This window comes from Brassica napus, chromosome A6 (assembly GCF_020379485.1).
Source record: "Brassica napus cultivar Da-Ae chromosome A6, Da-Ae, whole genome shotgun sequence".
Classification (NCBI taxonomy): domain Eukaryota; kingdom Viridiplantae; phylum Streptophyta; class Magnoliopsida; order Brassicales; family Brassicaceae; genus Brassica; species Brassica napus.
This window is the reverse complement of record NC_063439.1, coordinates 10690394-10711250: the sequence shown is the minus strand read 5'-3', so window position 1 is coordinate 10711250 and position 20857 is coordinate 10690394. Positions and strand designations below refer to the sequence as shown.

At 32.1% G+C, this 20857-nt stretch overlaps 2 protein-coding genes, 1 long non-coding RNA gene and 2 pseudogenes across 4 annotated transcripts; 1 reads left to right on the top strand and 4 right to left on the bottom strand.

Moving 5' to 3' along the window:
• Positions 1-2499: 2499 nt before the first annotated feature.
• On the bottom strand, positions 2500-3936 carry LOC125610301 (flavonol synthase/flavanone 3-hydroxylase-like). Its single transcript, XM_048782639.1, has 3 exons — positions 3419-3936; positions 3013-3331; positions 2500-2920 (listed from the first exon to the last, which is right to left on the bottom strand). Exons 1-3 carry the CDS (start codon positions 3790-3792, stop codon positions 2696-2698), a joined length of 918 nt encoding a protein of 305 aa, XP_048638596.1. The 5' UTR covers positions 3793-3936; the 3' UTR covers positions 2500-2695.
• Positions 3937-11137: 7201 nt separating this feature from the next.
• Positions 11138-12850, top strand: LOC111201364. Of its 2 annotated transcripts, XR_007340364.1 has the most exons (6): positions 11138-11267; positions 11420-11631; positions 11798-11905; positions 12008-12097; positions 12206-12327; positions 12515-12850. It is a non-coding gene; the product is annotated as an uncharacterized LOC111201364 (long non-coding RNA). The 2 variants fall into 2 exon arrangements; XR_007340363.1 differs by having other exon boundaries at positions 11420-11905.
• Positions 12618-14841, bottom strand: LOC106440585 (histone deacetylase 7). Its single transcript, XM_048782638.1, has 5 exons — positions 14268-14841; positions 13394-13828; positions 13150-13292; positions 12970-13060; positions 12618-12871 (listed from the first exon to the last, which is right to left on the bottom strand). Exons 1-5 carry the CDS (start codon positions 14769-14771, stop codon positions 12845-12847), a joined length of 1200 nt encoding a protein of 399 aa, XP_048638595.1. The 5' UTR covers positions 14772-14841; the 3' UTR covers positions 12618-12844.
• A 2548-nt stretch (positions 14842-17389) lies between these two features.
• Positions 17390-17474, bottom strand: LOC125575998 (annotated as a pseudogene).
• A 1671-nt stretch (positions 17475-19145) lies between these two features.
• On the bottom strand, positions 19146-19230 carry LOC125575999 (annotated as a pseudogene).
• Positions 19231-20857: the final 1627 nt, after the last annotated feature.

Sequence of the window (20857 nt, the reverse complement as noted above, 5' to 3'; positions counted from 1 at the left end):
ACATGCCCCTAAGGTAATTATGACAATAGGATCATGCTTTAATAGTATAGATATATAGTGTATGACAATATTTTCTATGTTTCCTTTTATTTTATTTTATTCATCTTCTTCCAGCATTTGTTTTTACTCACTTCTCATTGTTTCTTCTCTTTCTCTCGTCAATAGTCATTCATTTTTTTTTCTTTTTTTCTTCTTTCACATTCGTCACTTCTCCTCCTCTTGTTATAAGCTAGATGGACTTCCAATCTAAAACCAATTGGTGCTGAATGAAGTGGCTCATCCATCTTATATATTGTTAAGGATCCCTTCCAATATCCGATGTGAGACATTTATCCCTAATACATCCCCTCGAGATGATGGCTCTTTGAGCGTCAATCTCGGAATGTTTGGGTAAGGATCGATGGACCGACTTTGGGCTGGATCGATAATGGATCGGATTGGACTGCATGGATTGGGCTCTGATACCATGTTAAGCTAGATGGACTTCCAACCTAAAACCAATTGGTGCTAAGTGGAGTGGTCCATCCATCTTATATATTGCTAAGGATCCCTTCTAATTTCCGATGTGAGACATTTATCCTTAATACTTCTATCTTAATATTTACTCCACCTTTTTCTACCACATTTTTACACTCTTATTTTTTTTCATTCTTCACTTTTCACTTTTCACTCTAGTTCTTCTCCTCTTCTTTCCTCCTTCCTTCTATTTCACAACTTATTCTTCTTGATCTTTCTCATCCACTCTTCATTTCATTCTTCGTTCTCATGTACTATTATTATTGTTATAATACCAAAGAAATTATTTGTTTCTAAAGTTATGTTTCTGTTTAAATAACATATTCAATATAAACATTATAAATAGAATGATTTTTTAGTGTTTTGGTGCCATAAGTACTGTAATGTCCATTTGTATAGTAAATTGACACAATTTCAAGAGATGACTATTTTGTCAACATTTTTCTATATAATGATTATTCTACTAATTAATCTTATTTTAACTCTTCATTAAAGGTATACTAGAAGTTTTTATGCATCACGTGCAGCAATATAATTTTTATTTAATATTTTGGATTTTATTAACTTTACCAATATTTTAAGGGCAGTTCTTCTAAATGCACAATTTTTAAGTTTTTGTCACAAAAAAACACTCAATGAAGAAAATTACTAAAATATGTTCTAGTAAAGAGGTAAAAGACTCTTATACCCTACATATATTTAATTTTTTTATAGATTCTAATTTGAACTTTTTATTAAAAATTTCTTCTTTTCAAAAATGTTTTTTTATTTTTTTCAAATTTTTGATTTTGAAATTTGAAAAATTATTTTTGAAATTATTTTTAAAATTTTGTTTTTAAGCTTTTAATATTTATTTAAAAAAAAATAAATCCCGCCCTTAACTCTAAACTCTAAGAGTATAAGTGTATATTTACCTCTTTAATAAAATATTTTAGTCATTTTGGTTTTTTGATCAAAAAAAAAAAAAAAAAAAAAAAAAAAAGTCATTTTGGTTCATAGAAATCCCTTGTCTGTTGATATAAAAGAATGTGCTTTCTTGCGAACTAAGGCCGAGGTGTCTCGAAACTTCCAGGCGAAAATTTCAAGCACCGAAGCTTTGATCTTCTCTTCTCCAGTTAGTCACCTCAGAAAGGGATGTCAATAAGTCCAATTTATCCAACCGTAGAGCTGGCCACTTTCTAGGGGATTGTACTGCATAAGCGATACTCTAACCGCTGAGTCAAGTAGGTCAAGCTGAGTCAAGTTAGAGAAAATAGACCTCTATATGAGAAAGCCGTACAACCATACTCCCTTACTATACAAGAGTGCGGAGCGCTAAGAGGCAGGTGCTAGTCTAAAAGATGAATCCGAACAGAGACTATATTTGTGACAAAAAAAATTTTTAGGGTTATCTAAGATATTTTTCATATTTTAATATAAAAATTTATTTAGTTAAACATAAAAATTAAGATAAAAATGTCTATTTAAAATTTTTTTATTTAAAAGTAGATATCTATATATTTAAAATTATAGTCTTAGATATATTTTTATTTAAAATATATTAAATCAACTTATATAATAATCATGATAAAAAGTTTTTAAAATTATCAAAAAAGTAAAACTAAAGAGTATTTCTTAAAAAATTCTCTAAAAGTGTTTTTTTTTTAATTCTTTTGAAAAATTATTTATGACATGTTTTTTTTTTTGAAAAATGATTTATGACATGTTTTTTAAAATAACATTTTTACTTATGTTACGACATCATCATCAAATCAGGTTTTTATATCTACACAAGGCTTATGTAGTGTTCAATTGGGTTCGTCTTCACTAAGATGTGCTAAAATATTTAAAAGGTTTGATTCAATAAATAGTTCAATAAAATATTTGTTAAAGATTAATTATTAAAATATACCAATTATTTGAAAATAAAAGAAATTTACTAAAATAAAATCACATATATACCATTTATAATTATTTATTTTTTCTTAAGAGTTAAGACTGCAATATTTAAACAAGAGTTTTTAAATATTACAAATTGAGATTTGAGAAACAATAAGCACTAAAAACCATAAAACACCATACCACACCAACTACAACGACCACGTGTAAAGTAAACACGAAGTTATTAGAAAAGGACACAAGTAGTTGTGAACAAAAACAAAAAAAAAACACAAGTAATTCACCGGATTTTTGACTTTAATCATGAGTCGAGATCAACGAACGGTAAGTTTCGGACCTTGCGGTATATGTAGTCCTTGTAGACCATGGACTTAAACTTGGGAGGATCGTTGCCGATAAGCTCGGTAAAAGGTCCCACGACCATATCGTTGGTAGGCCTAACCAGAACCGCCCAAGACATTCTTGTTTTCTCCTTATCCACGGTCGTTTTATGCAACACACTCTTGTACTTTCCGTTGCTAATCCTCTGCGCAGATCCGTTACCATATTAAAAATATAGCACTAAACACAATACTAGAAAGTTAATGAAAATTTTAAACACATCAGATTACAACGTACTAGAATCTGATCGCTGATGTTGACTATAACAGCAAATGGGATGTACTCCACGTCGATCCATTGATCGTCCTTGAACACTTGAAGTCCGGGAATCTCATTGGTTAGGAGGAGTGTGAGCCCACTAATATCGGTGTGTGCATCCAATCCCTCGATCACATCCGGATGTGGACACGGCGGATAGTAGTTGACATTTAGCAGATACTCACCGCCAACAACTTCGTTAATAGCCTCACGACGTAAACCTAACCCCTCTGACAACCATTCCATAATCTTCTCTGATAGCATCTTTACCTGCCTTGTATACTCCTCGTTCACTTCCCTGAATATATAACATTTGATGAATATTTAGATTTGGACTCAAAACCAGTTAAGAAAATCAAAATTTAATTTTGAGTAGGTCTCATACCTGTAATCTTGAGGATTCTTAGGCCAATATGAGTAATTCACAGCCGAAGGTGGCCAGACATTGTGGAAGAGTTGATCAACCGTACCTATTCTCTTTTCTAGGTCTAATGCGTACCTCCTCGCGTATCCTTCACGGGAGTCATCTAGTTTCGCCACTTCGTTCTTTTCTCCTTCAGAAAGCTCGAAGAATCGCCTACCGACATTCTGCAAACGTTGAATGAGCTCCGTGGGGATCCCATGATTTATCAGCTGAAAAACACCCCATTCTTCGCTCGCCTTCACCACCGCACGCGCCACTAGCTCTTGATCGGGATTGCTTAGGTCAATTATGGGTATGCGTGAAGACGGTATGTCTTGGTCTCTCTCAGCCACCATATTGCTGGTAGCTAGTACTGGTGGATTTGTTAATGGATGTTTGGACGGAAAGACAAGAGGTCTATGCGCTTTCTTATAATGGGATTCTATCAAATGACTAATTTGAGTGGTAGGTGAGGATTAGGCGGAAGATATAGAATCAACAATTGCAGCAATGCTACTTTGTATTGTAGTTCTTCTATTCATAATAGTTTTAATATGCTTGGGTGGTTGATTATTTTACAAATTTGATCAAATAATTGATCCATTAAAATACGATCCATGGTGGAGTGAGTTATAGAGCCTTTTTTTTTTCTGTTTTATATTTGTGCATAACCACGTTTCGATGTTTTCTTTTGCTTCTCTCCGATGTTCATGTATTTAGTCTTTTCGTGATTATGTATTCTCGGCTTTAGTTTGGATATCTGAGGTTTCCATGGAGAGATTCAAATTCTAGGATCAAGTTTTAGATACAAATGATCATCAAGTTAAAACATGGATGATTTTTGTTCATCCATGTTATAGAGTTTAAAAAGAGCAAAAAAAAAAAAGTTATAGTCTATGGGCTATGTTAATAAGTTTATGTACCATTTACGTGAGTTTAGTTGAATCATTAGTTGGTTTGTTAACTATTAAAAGTTTCAGTTTGAGTTCATATCGACGTACATGCGAGGAAAGAAGTAAGCAATGACCACTTTATTTGACTAACGCTTTTCACACCGTTGACCTGATTCCACAGCAGAAACTCGTTTGTTTTATATTGAAATTCTATGTATCTATCATCATGGACGGTCCCAACAATTTGAAGACATCAAAAAGATCCAGTCAGACTTTTCTCATACAACTTAAAAACAATAAGAATCACGTGGTATAATCTTGAAAAAAAATTAGATACTGTTTACCTCTTTTGTTTCTTCTGTTAGTGCAATAAAACACAACAATAAAGTAATGCAAAAGATACAACAAGAGACAACTCACACAAGCACACCAAAGCTTTATTAGAATCCCCTTAAACAATCTATTACAAGATCTGCTTATTCAGATTTTACACGTCAGTGTTAAATTCCTAACACACACTACTGAAGGATCCTAAGCTACCCGCTTATGTCTCTTCTCCGTCAAGTACTTCAGCCACTGGTTCAGCACGGCCCAAGAACACCTCCAAGAGCTTTTCTCTCTCTATAAGATCAGCCTCTGTGTCTCTGTCTCTATACAGACGACCCCATAGCTATCTTATAGTTATTCTCCATATTCCCGAAACCGTAGTCTCCAAGCCAACATGTATGGACATCTTCCATAACAATAAGTGCAACTTTCCTTTTTTGGAATGCACTTATTCCTCTTTCTTTAAGTCATAAACTTCCTCTTCAAGTTAATTCCTCTTTCTATATCTCCAAGATACTCCCTTGCTCTCCAAGTCTACACGACTCCAGCTCAACACCTTGACTCCACATGGTCTTCACCACTCACTACGACGTTTGCTGCAGCAACTACGTCAGCGACTACTTCAGGGCAGACATCTTACATCTTCATCTTCGACATCTGCTCAATTAGCCAGTCTGAATTTTTTTATTTTTAAAGGTTGAGTGTGTCTCCCACCGGGAAAGTCTAAGGAGCTTTGTCTAGAAATCTGAAGACCGCGAGAAGAAAATCCACACAAAAGCTATAAAATCATACTGCGATTGCGAACTACGGGTGTTACCTTATGAAACAAACAAGATGGTTTTATTCTAATGAAACAAGTAAGGACTAAGATTCTCATCTGATATTTTGTTGTATGAACAACTCAAAAGAAGGTTATAACAATTCTCTGGAAGAGTATTTGTGAACTCTGAACAAGTATTTACAGGATTCTCTATGGCATATAATCACTGAAGCTCAATGATTCGACAGAGCATTTCTCAGCTTCAAGACAAGTTACTTTGCAGAGAGTAGAATGAATCCTAGCAACCCATCTCTGCTTCTGAATCTTACTCTTGCACTTGAACTCCAAAAGACCCTGTCCAGTTTTCAGACCAAAATAGAATTCTTCTGAGTTTTCTCCATCTTTCACGCAAGGCCATGAAGATATCTCGTCGCAGACTCCATAAACAACGCCTTCAGAAGGAACAAGAAGCTTCAGACTTCCATGTTTCAAGTAATTTTCCGAACTCTTGGAAAAGCAGAAAATGCTTACATTTGATCTTCTTGTAGAATGCCCCTCCAATGTGTTTGCTTTTGAGTTCGATCATAACCTGATAAATTCAAAGAGCTCTATAGTTAAGCACCTTTTATACAACATGAAGAAAATTAATCTGTGGCTCTGAAAGATAGAACACAGTACGTGCAAGTCGTTGCGGTCCTGTTGACAAAGTGTAGTATAAGCATCTTAACTAGTGGAACCAGACTTGGCTCAGGCAGAATAATAGAATATGATTACCATTTCGTGCATATATATACCATTCAACTGAGGAGTGTATAGTGTATTACATCCGAAAAGTCTCCTAGTGCATTATAGTCTAGTAAATTTCTTCGAAAAGCTTCTCTATTATTAAAAAAGAAGTACCATTTAAATTTACCCCTTAGTTTTTAAATTTATTTACATTTCTATGCCACTGACTAGTTATTAAACTGCTTATTTTAATGCTTGTCTTTTTCTGTTTTATTAATGCATTTTCCTAAATTGAAGTACAATAAATTAAGTGTCATTTATTTTAGAAATATTTCCTATAATCTAGCTAAACATTAAATTATACTTAATAAATTCCAAAAATGTAATATGATGTCCATTATTACGGGTTGGTTATTTTTTATTTTAGTATAATTAACTATATCAAAAAACACAAGAAAATGTTATAAAATACATAATATAAAACACAAAAAATAAATGATATATTTATTTTTTTTAATCATAGAAATCAAATATAACCATAGATGACACTTTTATTTTACATTAAAATTTTAATCCATTACAAATACATTTACACAAACACACGGGTCATATTTTAAAAATATAGATGATACAATTGACAGATCAAAAAATAAAATAAAATTATTCATTCTTAATTATAATTTTTTTTAAATGTTAAAAATTATTTAATACAGATAAATTTTTAAAAAGTATATATATATATATACACATTTATATAAGATAAATATAATATTTTTAGAAAATAAAAACAAATACCTCCGCGAATGCGCGGATCAAGCTCTAGTTCTAACATTAAATTAGAAGACTTATCATGAAGTATGCTAGTGCATAAATATGTGGTGGACTTCATGATGAAGTCTTCTAATTCGCAGTAAAATTTCATTACAGTTTTTAGTTTTCCACTTAGTTTAGCATTTTTTTGTGAAGTCTCGAGAAATATGCTAATAAAATCTCATATGTGGTTCTTAGATCTGGAAAAACAGCTTATCCAATAAAAAGATTTAAAAAACAAAAAAAAACTTCAATAATAGAACCTTTTAAACTTAGATAAAAACACAATAAGTTGAAGATATAGTTTTTATTTGAATCTAACAAACAAAAGCACAAATATAATTTATATTGCTTAATTGCAACGATAACTTATACAACTAAAATATTAACAAAGTCATATATAATCGTGATGAGTATGAATATATAGTTTTATTTGTTTTAAACGCACACAGAATAAATAAAATTTTAAAATTAAAATATATATATATCTTACTTTTTGAGAAAGAAATATGAAACCATGAAAAAAATAATTTTAAGCTAAAATAATTAGAAAGCAATCACATTAAGTTGAACTATAACTTTTCGGATTTAATACAGCAAAAGAAAAGTAACTGGTGAAAAATTAAATCTTATTAACTTTTGTAGTTTGCATACTCTACTAGTGCACTACATAGCAGAAGTTTGCTAATGAAATCCAAAGTCCCATATATTGTCCTCAGATATGAAAAATATGCACATCCAAAATTGTTAAAATGATTTCAAACACACATAAATACTTCAAAAGTAGAATTTGTATGCTCAAAAAACAATCACATTAGGTAAATCTATGGTTTTGTTTAAAATTAATAAATATTTTTTTTGGGAGGGGAATATGAATGGCATATAATGAAAAATCTGAAAAAACAAAGATACAAAGGTATAAAGTTTGGTGTCTTCAAGTTCAGAAAGATAAGAGAGATTAAAGAGTTTCAAAGAAAGAAACATTACATTTTTGTTGCATCTATTTGAGAAAAACAGAACAGAAATGTAATTTTTTTTATATAAAGAATTTTTTTTAATTATGTTAAAACAATTCTGGTGTAGAGGACTTCTCAGGAAGTATGATAATGCAATACTTTTTAGCAGATTTTAAAGAATTCTCATAACCCTAAATTCACTCATATACATGGAAAATAATTCAAATTTATTAAATTTAAATTTAAATGATTTATAATTCTTTTATATTTACACAATTCACTTTATTTTCCATCAATATTTTTCCAAAATTTTATAAATTAATTTTAAAATTAAATACATGAATAAACTTCTCGAGAAGTCTTCCCGTAGAGGATTTTATTGTCTCGAAAAGACTTTTTAGAGTGCTAATCGTAAGAGTTTTTATACAATTTTAATCATAAAGGGATAGTTGCAATTTCACTACCCTTTTAAATTATTTGTGCTTTTGATAGTCAATGTTCTACAGTTTCCATATTTCCATTTGTTTCTTCAGTCATGCTTTCGGGCCATACTTTAGAAGCACAACATTGACTTTGGAAAATGAGCGGTTCGAAGAGTTAATAATCAATCCAACATTTCATCGCTATGTTGAAAAGTCCCCAGTGCAAACTGATAGAGGTTTAGGATGGAGAAATATTTGGCGACGACTACAAGAAGATGATGCTGCTTATCTTCAGTTATTACGAATGTCACTACCGTGTTTCTTCTCATTGTGTAATATACTACAAACTAATTATGGTCTACAACCAACTCTCAATGTAAGTGTTGAAGAAAGTGTGCTTATGTTTCTACATATATGTGGGCATAATGAAGTTCAAAGAGATGTTGGTTTGAGATTTGGCCGAAATCAAGAAACGATTCAAAGAAAATTTATGGAAGTCCTTAAGGTGACAGAACTATTGGCACGTGATTATATTAGAACTACAACAAGACAAGAGCTAATGCCAATTCTTGAAAGACTTCACTCAGATCGACGATATTATCCATTCTTCAATTAATTCGTTGGAGTTATTGATGTGACTCATGTATGCGTAAAAGTTGAGCCTGAGTTACAAATAATGTATTGGAATCGACATGATAATACATCTTTGAACATCATGGAAATATGTGATTTGAATATGTTATTCACATATATATATATGGAATGGAGCACCAGGATCTTGTCACGATACTGATGTTTTGCAATGGCACAACAAAACGATTATGAGTTCCCTTTACCTCCGCGAGACAAATATTATCTTGTTGATTCAGGCTATTCAAACAAGCAAGGATTTTTAACTCCATATAGATCATCACGAAATGGAGTTGTGAGATATCATATGTCTCAATTCAACTCTGGTCCTGCTCCTAGAAATAAATAAGAGTTATTTAACCGATAATATGCGTCTTTGCATTCAGTTATTGAAAGAACATTTGGATTTTGGAAGAAAAATGGAAGATTCTATCTGATTTTCCAAGATACAAAATACACGTAAAAAAAGTGGTAATGGCTACACTGAGACTACATAACTTTATCAAAATATCAAACTACGCAGATGAAGATTTTGCAAATACAATGCCAGATACGAGACTGAACAACATAGATTCAGAATCTATACAAAAGAACTTGATGCGGCACACGGATAACAAATGACACAAATAAGAAACAATATTGCAAATATGTTGTGGGAAAATCAAAATAGTCGATAATGTTCTATTGTATTTTACTTAATTTTTTATTTTATATATGTAATTTAAATGTTTAATTCATACAAATTTTGGTATTTAAATTTCAAAAACAAACTACACAAATAACAACACTAAATTTCAATTTTAAATTATATTGATTGTATTGATATGTAACATTTTTACAATTTTTTAACACTTTTTAACTGTTCAATTCCGCAAACAACATATTTTCACCAATCAACACAATTCTGCACCGCTAATTTTACCAAAACCGCACTTATTTTGCAAACCGCTCGAATCGCAGTTGAACCGTACCGCACTTCAATTCCACACCGCGGTTACCATTCGGACCATATGTATATCTATATAAAATTGAAGCTTTTTAAAATTACCTTTCTAAGTTTCCATTAATTCTTAAATTCAATTTTTAGCATTTTACATAGAAGTAAGCTTATGCAAAACTGTAAAATAGAAGAAAACAAAAATCAGAAACCTACACATGGGTATAAAATCTGTAATCCGATATCCGAACCGAACTCAAACCGAAAACCTAATAGGTATCTGATCCGAAATGTAAAAAACATTCGAATGGGTCTTGTATGGTGTTACAACACATATCCAAACTCGAAGTGTTATTAACCGAACTCGAAAAACTCAAAAAACTGAAAAACCTGAAATATTATCTGAAGAAATCGATCTGAATGTACAAATCAATATGTAATATAAATATTTGAAACATAAATATGTACTATAAATTTTTAAAAGTAAATATATATAATTTAAATAAGTACCTTATATATTCAAATATATAAAAATAAATATGTATTTTTTATGTTTTGCTTTTAAATTTTAGATTTTACTATGGGATATTCGAATCGATCTGATAAAACCTGAATCTGAACGGTATATAATTATTTTATGGGTTCTAGGATGTGATAGAAATTAGAACCGAAAGTGATGTATTATAACCGAACCGATCCGTACTTAAACATTCTAGTAGGATATGTTACAAAATAATTAAAACCAAATCCGAAATTTCTGACCCTAACATCAACAGGTACCCGAACTCCCCATGTAGCTTTTCTAAACTCAAATCAAATGGTGGGTTATAGAATCTCGAAGATTCTCTCTCTAGGTAATGGAACAGCTTAACTATATCAGAGGTGGTGATACAACGAAGAAGACTATGGTGTCTCTGGGACCAGGGCCGGCTTACAAGGGGGGACAAGCGGTGCGACCGCCCCGGGTCCGAGTCCGTGTCCTTCTGTGTAATGATAAATAAGGGGCCCAATTTTTTATAAATCTATATTTTTATATATAAAAAAAATTATAAATACAATAAATAAAATTGAAAAGGGCCCAAAATTATTTGATATGTATATAGTTTTATTTTTATTACAAAATATACAAAATATTATTGATTAAATTTTAAAAATATTTTAAACATTATCTCTATATAAATTTAAGAGAGTAAAATTTTTTTTTTTTGCCCTAAGGCCCCTAACAGTGTTGAGCCGGCCCTGTCTGGGACTCATGCGTGAGAAAGATATTGCTGAACACCGGCTTAAAATCGATTCCTGCGTAGCTTCTCCGTTCCAGAGATCGGTCGACTCTGTACTGGATCGAGCTAAGGCCACTGCACAAAGCCAATGTTAGATTAAAAGTTAGATTCAGTTTCGTACAAACCAAGTCATTAATTTAGAAAGAAAAAAAAGACATTAATTTTAACACATTTTCTAGGTTTCGGTTCTGTCTCTATGAAATTAGGGTTGTCATGTGTTATATTTGTCTTTGGTTTTGCAGTGGAACTAGCGACTATGAAATCAAATCTTAGAGAGGCAGAGGACGAGCTCGTTAAATTAGGGTCCATCAAACCATAAAGCTTCAAACTTTGAGGATGTGGAAATAATTACCCAAAAGCTTATGATTATACCAAAAAGTTTATAACTTTGAGGATGAGATTGCTTAAACATAACACTAGCATGCCAAAACTATTATCTGTCAACGATTGCAAGGTATTGTTAGCTTTGTCTGAGTACATTGTAGTTTTCACGAGTCAGCTACAAGCTAATACGAGACTTTATAAAGTGGTGATCTTTATAAATATACCCAGCTTGTTTCACTCAAATTTTTCACTGAAAGACCAAGCTAACATTTTTCTACTTCGTTCTTCCAATAAAGACTTCGCAGTATCTAAGGACAGTGCTGGTAATGTTACCCAAGACAACATCAAAGACGCTATCTCTTGGTATAAACAGGCTCTAGGTTTTAATGTTGAAGCAGGGCATGGTAATAAGAGAAACTTTGAGTTTGTTAATCAGTATTAGTTCTTTATTATTAAAGTTTCTTAAGTTTACCATAGAGGATCTTGTTGTTTTACTTCTCTTTCAGGAGTTAAGTTTACATTCACCAACATTGATGCAAAAAGGCCTACACGCGAGTTTTCATTCACAGTTCACTATGGAAATGACATCTACTCATGTGAGTATACACATTTCTTACTGAAGCCAAGCATTGACTACATTTTATTGTTTACAAAGAGTCTAGTTACAAGAAGTGTGTTCAATTTTTGTTTTTGTTATTCATCAGTAGTGGATTGAAACTCGCAATTGGATGACATGGTTCAAGAATTGAATAAAAGTATAAAACTAATGACCACTTCGGATTTGTTCGTCAGATGAGGGATAAGTTTCAGAAAGCTACCTTATCTGGTAAATATACTGACTATGACTCTTAGCTTCAGACCCTTTTATCTCTAAAAGTCAGACATCTAGTTTTGGATTTGAACAAGACTTGTGTTGTTTTTATTTGACTTTTCAGAGCTGCCAACACATTCAGAAAATTTGCCACAGGAAATTTCCAACAGATAACTCATATACTGATCCTAACATGTTACAGGCTAGGAAATGAAGGTAGAGCTTTCAACAGGAATAGGATCAAGGAAAAAACTAAAGCTGAGATGTGACGGTGTTCTAGAGACAGCACAGCAGACAACAATCTGTTGTTTGAACTTCATTTAATATCTCACCAATATTGTAATCACGCTTATTTACAATGTTGATATATGTACTAACAATGGTGCTATGTTTATACACCCTATTGTTCTATATGTACATGTTGGTAAAACTATTCACAAGGAGGTGAAGTATGAAGGCCTTAACCGAGAAAAAACTTGTCCTTGTCAGAGTCTGATTCGTAACTTGCACTAAAAGTCAATATACGTTGATTTTATCTCGTCTCCATGTCCTCTTCCGCCTGCAGATATGAAATTAGAATCTTAAGGGCCTCATATGTAAAAAGAACAAACCCGGAACTGAGAAAAGATGCAACATAAATGCATAAATTATTCTTACTTCTTCTGTAACTTGACTGATTGGTGGAGTGTCTTGAAACTGCACACTAGGTGCGTGTATCACTTGCGAAAGTTGCTTTAGTAATGTCTTCCTATAACAATTTTCATAAACAATGATTGGCACCATGATACATCTTTAGAACTACCTAGGCATTGAAGTAAAGAGGTATTAGAAGATTACTTTATTTTTTCAATATCTCCGTCTGTGTTTAAATTCTCCATGTGGTTTGGCTCGATATGAAGTTTATAATCTGGGGCAAAACAATCGTCGTCCGCAATCATAGGGCAATCGTCGTTGAGTTCTTTTCCAACCGCAATACCTGTCTGCGCCAAGGGAACCAGAAAAAAAGCACCATTCAGGAGCAGGACTTGCACGAAAACTAATTGAAAAAAAAAAAACACATAGTTGAAGTTAGTAAAGAGACCTCATAGCACCAGCAACGTGCAACATTTCCAAGAGTGTGACCTTGACCACCCAAGAGCATGAGAGGAACATTAAATGTTCTTATGTACCCGAGACAAGCACCATGACCCTTGACAGTCAAGTTGAATTTACCCAACGCATCACCAGATAATGAATCAGGGCCGCACAGAAGAACAATTGCTTCTGGTTGATAAACCTCCATAGCCTTGCCGATAATAGGTACAAATAAAGTGGTGAAACTTGCATCGTCCAGACCATTCTTCAGTGGTGCATTTAGAGAATAGTATTCTCCCTTTCCTACCCCGTAGTCCGTTATATCTCCTCTTCTTTGGTCCCCAGAGTTGTGGAAAGAAAGAGTCATAACTCTATCAGTTTTGTGGAATGCTTCTTGTACTGCTTCCCCATGGTGATAGCCAATATCTATGTAGAGTACTCGCTGTCAAAACCAAAGACATGTTGAAAAGGTGTAGTTACTAACTCATGTATAAGCATCTCTATATTCCCAGAAACATCTCGCAAACCAAGATTCAATAATCAACGCTTAATCAAAATTCAGAGGCAAAGTTACCTACGCAAGTAGAAGGTTATCTATAGCTCAAGAATCAAGAATCAACGCTTTATCAAATATAAGAAACGATTCACAGGCAAAGTTACTAACTCTGGTAGAAGGTTCTCTTTAGCTCAAGAATCAACGCTTTATCAAATACAACACAGGTAAAGTTACTAACTCAGGTAGAAGGTTCTTTTTAGCTAAAGAATCAATAATCAACGCTTAATCAAATACAAGAAACTAGCATTCACAGGGAAAGTTACTAACTGAGGTAGAAGGTTCTCTATAGCTAATCAAGAATCAACGGTTAATGAAAGTAGTTTACCTTGAAGACCTTAAGCAACTCGAGGATCCCAAGAACAACGTCGTTGACGTAGCCAAAGCCACAAGCCTTATCTATCTTGGCACGGTGCATCCCGCCGGACCAATTGATGGCGATATCAGCTTCGTGTCGGTTCAGTTTCTCGGCGGCGCAAATAGAACCACCGGCGTAGAGACGGCAATATTCGAAGAGGCCAATGAAGACAGGGGAGTCCCACGCGTCTAAGTTGAAGCGCTTGAAGGAAGGATCCGTCGCGGATTTCAACCGGCGAGTGACTGAGCTGAGGAATGATATGTACTCCGGCGAGTGGAATTTAGTGAAATCTGAAGGCTGGGCAGCGCGAGGGCGGATGATATCCATGTAGCGGGGGAGGTAATAGCTGCCGATGAGGTTGTGAGTCGTACGGATCTGTTGGGATTCTCGTCCATTTCCAACTCCGATCGTTGGCTCGTAGAAGTAGCTCACGCGCCGTTTCGTTCCGTCGGGACCCGAAGCCAAGCTCGCCATCTTCTTTCTCTTTCTTTTTCTCTGCGTTTTTCTTTTCCGCCAAAAAAGATTGATTTCTTATTTATAGCTAGTTGTTTTGCATGTAAGTAATACTAGCTGGACATTAACATTATTATTAAATTAATAATTACATATTTACAACTATATCTAAACTATTAAAACTGAAGTACATTTGGGACTTGGCCCTTAATTTTCCTAAATAATTACCTCTGAATGCCACTCTGACATTTAATCTATACTTTCACTAATATATTAGGCTTTTACGTCAAGCCCACAAACATTTTTTTTTTCTTTTTTTGGCACATCCCACTAAGATTTGTTTACCCAATAATTACATTTGTATTTCTCTAACAAATAAAAATGTATCTTTCGTGCACCACATTCCAAACTCTTCATAAATTGGCTATATAAGTAAACCAGAAGTATTAAATCACGTGGCCAATTTTTTACTATCCATCTTACAACAGTTAACATTAAAATTCACTAGCAAATAACTATAGCAATGTAATTGACAAGAAAATCACTAGACCGGATTATAAATGTAACATAAAATATATACAATTTAAAAACATTTATTTTAGTATATAGTAATTGTGAATATGATTTCGAATTTTTTTTTTTAAACAGAAAAATCAATAATTACAGATTTTCTATTGATTTAGTTGGAAATAGAATTAAAATAGGAATTACAGATTTCCTATCAATTTGGTATATTCAAAACATTCAAAACTGTTAATAAATCCACTAAATATTCCTAAAACCATTGAACATCTTACTAACTTAACATAAAAAATCTATAAATTAAAGCTATCCATTAATAAAAATAATATCTACTTGCTAACCGGACCTTTTTAATATTTTTTCATACAGGTTAAGCTTTTTTCCAACCAACGAGTGTAGGAAGGTCCATTTTGTAGTTACTATGTTTCTAATTTATCTACAATCATTAAAATATATTTGCCCTCTTTAAATATGTTAGATATTATAGTGAACCAAACTGATTTAAAAAAAGATTATAATGCTTAAACTATAAACTATCCAATAATATTAATATATAACATAACCTTAGTTTTAAAAATATTACTGTGGAGTTACCCAACTATATTAGAAGTATAAGAATACAAAAATGAAAGTAAGTAATTTCAAGTTAAAATATTAGACTTAATCACATTTTCAAAACTATTTTTTATTATTAATATATAATATGACCTTAGTTTAAAAAATATTACCGTGAAATATAAGAATACAAAAATGAAAGTTAGTAATTTTGCATTAAAAAATGAGATATTGGTTTGTAAAAATATCCTCTTAAGCTTTTTTCAAAAAATGTTTGGTTTCAGAAAAATATTAATATTCACTCTAATTGGTTATATATATATAAACAAATACAATATATATTATTCATGCGGCCTATATATTATTCATGCAATATATCACTTTGATTTGTTTATCAAAATACAATACTATATCAATAAAATACTATATCAACAAGGCAACACTCTAAAATATAAAAAAATATAGTAAACAATAATAAATACTGGTGTAGAATTTGAAAAAAGAAACCGCGCGGACGCGCGGGTCAAAATCTAGTAATACTTATGCTACATGTATGTTGTTAATAAAAAAGATTCCATGTTACATATTGATATTAAATCAAATTAAAAACAAACGTTAATGAGTTTCAAAGTTTTTAAAAAACTTTAAGATTATCTTTGGATTTCAGACGTACCGAAGAGGATCATGCACAATAAATAAATTGCACTTGATTAGCATACACATCTTATATTATATTCTTGATAAGTGATTTAACTTTATAAAAAAAATTAACTTTTTCGAAAAAGATGATCAGGCTGGATAAGCAGAGTCGTCTCTTTTTGTTAGTTGAATCACTATTGATGCAAAAATATAGATAGAGATACAACATGGAGAGTTTTGTGTTCGTAAACTTGTGCAACGTGAGTTGGACGTTGAACGACTTCACAGTTTAGGTCGAATATCAAAAACAAGCTTGAACACTTAAAAGATTTGACTCTATCTTCTTAAATTATTTGCTCCCTTGCTCACCGGCCGTTAGGACCGGCCGGAAATTAGTTAACTAGTTTATTCTTCTGAATTCATATTCAACCCTTCTTTTCTCTCTATCCAGTACTAATTGTATGTTTATGTTCTTCACTATATGATAAGAATGCAGTGTTAATGTAAATCATATTATTTTTCATTAAAGATATATTTCCCACATTCAACTTTAGTCAGCTTTGAATGTCTTTTATAGTCTTGCTCTAAAGACGAAAAACGATCTCCTTCCCGATTTACCTTAGATTCGTCAAAATTGAGGCATCCAAACTAGGTATAACTATTATACTCCTTCTAAATATAAAGAGTCAGCTAAAACCAAATAAAATATTGTTGAAGAACGAAATCAGAGGATGCCCGATAGACAATATAAAGAAAATAAATCAAGGATTTATTCAAACCAAATGCAAATATTGACTAGTGAATCAGTTAACAGAACAGATTGCTCGCAATTAAAATTATAAATAGTCTTCAAATCTTCATGTAAGTCACACAAACAACATATAATTACAATAGAAAATACAATTTACTCAATAGAAATGGAGAAAGTAGCTTTCATATTCATTGGTCTTATACTTTTCTCAACATGTAAGTTTTTCCTAAATCATATCTTAGTTATTCATCACCATTGTAGATTTCTGATTATCACCATCGTTATTATCATCCGTTCATCATGATGACCATTAACAATATATATTATCCTGTCTTACTCTAACAGGCACTCTTATTCTAGCACAATCTTGTGAAACGGTCTCGGATTGTGTTCATCTGAAATGTGTAACGAAGATAAAATGTGAGAACAACCATTGTAAATGCGTCAATTCAAAACACATAGCTTTACCACTTGACACGAACTGTGGTGTTGCTGCTTGCATTGACTTTTGCAAGGCGAAAGGTGAACAAGCTTATGCTTGTATCTTAAACCAGTGTTATTGTCGTAAACCTCCTATCTACTAAGTAACAATATTGGCATGTTCAACTACTGTTATTTCCACAAATTCCCGTTCAAGACTTTTATTATAATAGTCTTTTCTATCAAATAAAATAATAAAAGAAGATATCAATGTTTCAATTCTACGAAATTTTTCATCAGTTGTCTTTTTCGAGGGCATTTTTCTCGGCGTGGATTAAATTTCAATCATATACTCAAAGTAGTATAAGAGATGTCAATCCAATCCTAAATTGTTTTAAGCAATGAGAATAAAAATTATTTGCCTAATCTAAACAATCAAGATGTAGTTGAATGGTATCAAGTAACTAGCAAGAAATCAAGTTCAGAAGAGCAATGAAACTAAACAAGTATTCAATCAATAGTTAAAATGGATCCATGGGCAAGGACACTGATTTAAGATCACTTAACCCGAACCGGAAAATCCGAAACCGAATCTGAACTGTTTTACAAAAATATCCGAATGGGACTTATGAGCTTACTACTTTGGACTTTGGTTATAACCTAAAACAAACCGAAATCCGAATTAGGATCCGAATATATCCGAAATTAGTTAAATATGTTAATGTTTTTATATATATTAAGGTGATTTAGATATTTTAGAGTATTCAAAATACTTTTGTATTTTTTTTTTTTGTTATTTTGAATACTTTTTAGTTAATTTAGATAGTTTAACTAATTTTAAATTAGATTTGTAAATAATTTACATATTTTGATTTTTTTTTTGTCAATTTTTGAGGTTTTTAAAAATATATTTTGTATGATTTTAAACATTGGTTAAATCCAATCCGAACCAAACCCGGAAGGAACCAAACCGAACCCGATCCGATAATTAGTAAAAACCAAATGGTACTTATGAGCATAACACCAAAAATCCGAAAATCCGAATCACCCGGACCGAAACCGAACGGACCACCGAACGCCAATGCCTATGATCAAGATTCAATCTAGAGTACTCATACAATGATCATTCATATTCTATAGATCTAGACAATCTAAACTATAGTCTTGCTCTAAAGACGAAAACCGATCTCCTTCCCGATTTACCTTAGATTTGTCAAAATTGAGGCATCCAAACTAGGTATAGCTATTATACTCCTTCTAAATATAAAGAGTCAGCTAAAACCAAATAAAATATTGTTGAAGAACGAAATCAGAGGATGCCCGATCGACAATATAAAGGAAATAAATCAAGGATTTATTCAAACCAAATGCAAATATTGACTAGTGAATCAGTTAACATAACAGATTGCTCGCAATTAAAATTATAAATAGTCTTCAAATCTTCATGTAAGTCACACAAACAACATATAATTACAATAGAAAATACAATTTACTCAATAGAAATGGAGAAAGTAGCTTTCATATTTATTGGTCTTATACTTTTCTCAACATGTAAGTTTTTCCTAAATCATATCTTAGTTATTCATCACCATTGTAGATTTGTGATTATCACCATCGTTATTATCATCCATTCATCATGATGACCATTAACAATATATATTATCCTGTCTTACTCTAACAGACACTCTTATTCTAGCACAATCTTGTCAAACGGTCTCGGATTGTGTTCATCTGAAATGTGTAACGAAGATAAAATGTGAGAACAACCATTGTAAATGCGTCAATCCAAAACACATAGCTTTACCACTTGACACGAACTGTGGTGTTGCTGCTTGCATTGACTTTTGCAAGGCGAAAGGTGAACAAGCTTATGCTTGTATCTTAAACCAGTGTTATTGTCGTAAACCTCCTATCTACTAAGTAACAATATTGGCATGTTCAACTACTGTTATTTCCACAAGTTCTCGTTCAAGACTTTTATTATAATAGTCTTTTCTATCAAATAAAAATAATAAAAGAAGATATCAATGTTTCAATTCTACGAAATTTTTCATCAGTTGTCTTTTTCGAGGGCATTTTTCTCGGCGTGGATTAAATTTCAATCATATACTCAAAGTAGTATAAGAGATGTCAATCCAATCCTTAATTGTTTTAAGCAATGAGAATAAAAATTATTTGCCTAATCTAAACAATCAAGATGTAGTTGAATGATGATATCAAGTAACTAGCAAGAAATCAAGTTCACAAGAGCAATGAATCTAAACAAGTATTCAATCAATAGTTAAAATGGATCCATGGGCAAGGACACTGATTTAAGATCACTTAACCCGAACCGGAAAATCCGAAACCAAATCTGAACTGTTTTACAAAAATATCCGAATGGAACTTATGAGCTTACTACTTTGGACTTTGGTTATAACCTGAAACAAACCAAAATCCGAATTAGGATCCGAATATATCCGAAATTAGTTAAATATGTTAATGTTTTTATATATATTAAGGTGATTTAGATATATTAGAGTATTCAAAATACTTTTGTAGTTTTTTTTATTTGTTATTTTGAATAATTTTTAGTTAATTTAGATATTTTAACTAATTTTAAATTAGATTTGTAAATAATTTACATATTTTGATTTTTTTTGTCAATTTTTGAGGTTTTTAAAAATATATTTTGTATGATTTTAAACATTGGTTAAATCCAATCCGAACCAAACCCGGAAGGAACCAAACCGAACCCGATCCGATAATTAGTAAAAACCAAATGGTACTCATGAGCATAACACCAAAAATCTGAAAATCCGAATCACCCGGACCGAAACCGAACGGACCATCGAACGCCAATGCCTATGATCAAGATTCAATCCAGAGTACTCATACAATGATCATTCATATTCTATAGATCTAGACAATCTAACTATTAAAACAGAAGTACATTGTGTACTTAGTCTTGAGCTTTCCTCGATAATTACAATGGCATGCCACTTGAATTAAAACTATGTCGTTTAATACATTCAATAACCGATTATTTCGGTGGCCAATATCTAAACTATATAATTTCGTTTGCCTGCCCATTTTTGTTTCACATAACAACTAGCGAGCCCAATTTTGTTTCAAAGCCCATAAAGATTCATACGCAGCCCAATATACTCTGAAAATAAAAGGTTTAAACTTCTATAAAAATTAGAAAATCTCAGATCCTCAATCTCTTTAAAACAAAAAC

Bases quoted from the DNA above. Each gene is read 5' to 3' on its own strand.
- LOC125610301 (XM_048782639.1), bottom strand. From the start codon at position 3,792: ATGGTGGCTGAGAGAGACCAAGACATACCGTCTTCACGCATACCCATA. The intron at 3,332-3,418 runs GTATGAGACCTA...TTATATATTCAG, and splicing joins AAGAATCCTCAAGATTACAG to GGAAGTGAACGAGGAGTATA. The intron at 2,921-3,012 runs GTACGTTGTAAT...GGATCTGCGCAG, and splicing joins ACATCAGCGATCAGATTCTA to AGGATTAGCAACGGAAAGTA.
- LOC106440585 (XM_048782638.1), bottom strand. From the start codon at position 14,771: ATGGCGAGCTTGGCTTCGGGTCCCGACGGAACGAAACGGCGCGTGAGC. The intron at 13,293-13,393 runs GTCTCTTTACTA...CCCTTGGCGCAG, and splicing joins CACGTTGCTGGTGCTATGAG to ACAGGTATTGCGGTTGGAAA. The intron at 12,872-12,969 runs GTAAGAATAATT...TCATATCTGCAG, and splicing joins TCAGTCAAGTTACAGAAGAA to GCGGAAGAGGACATGGAGAC.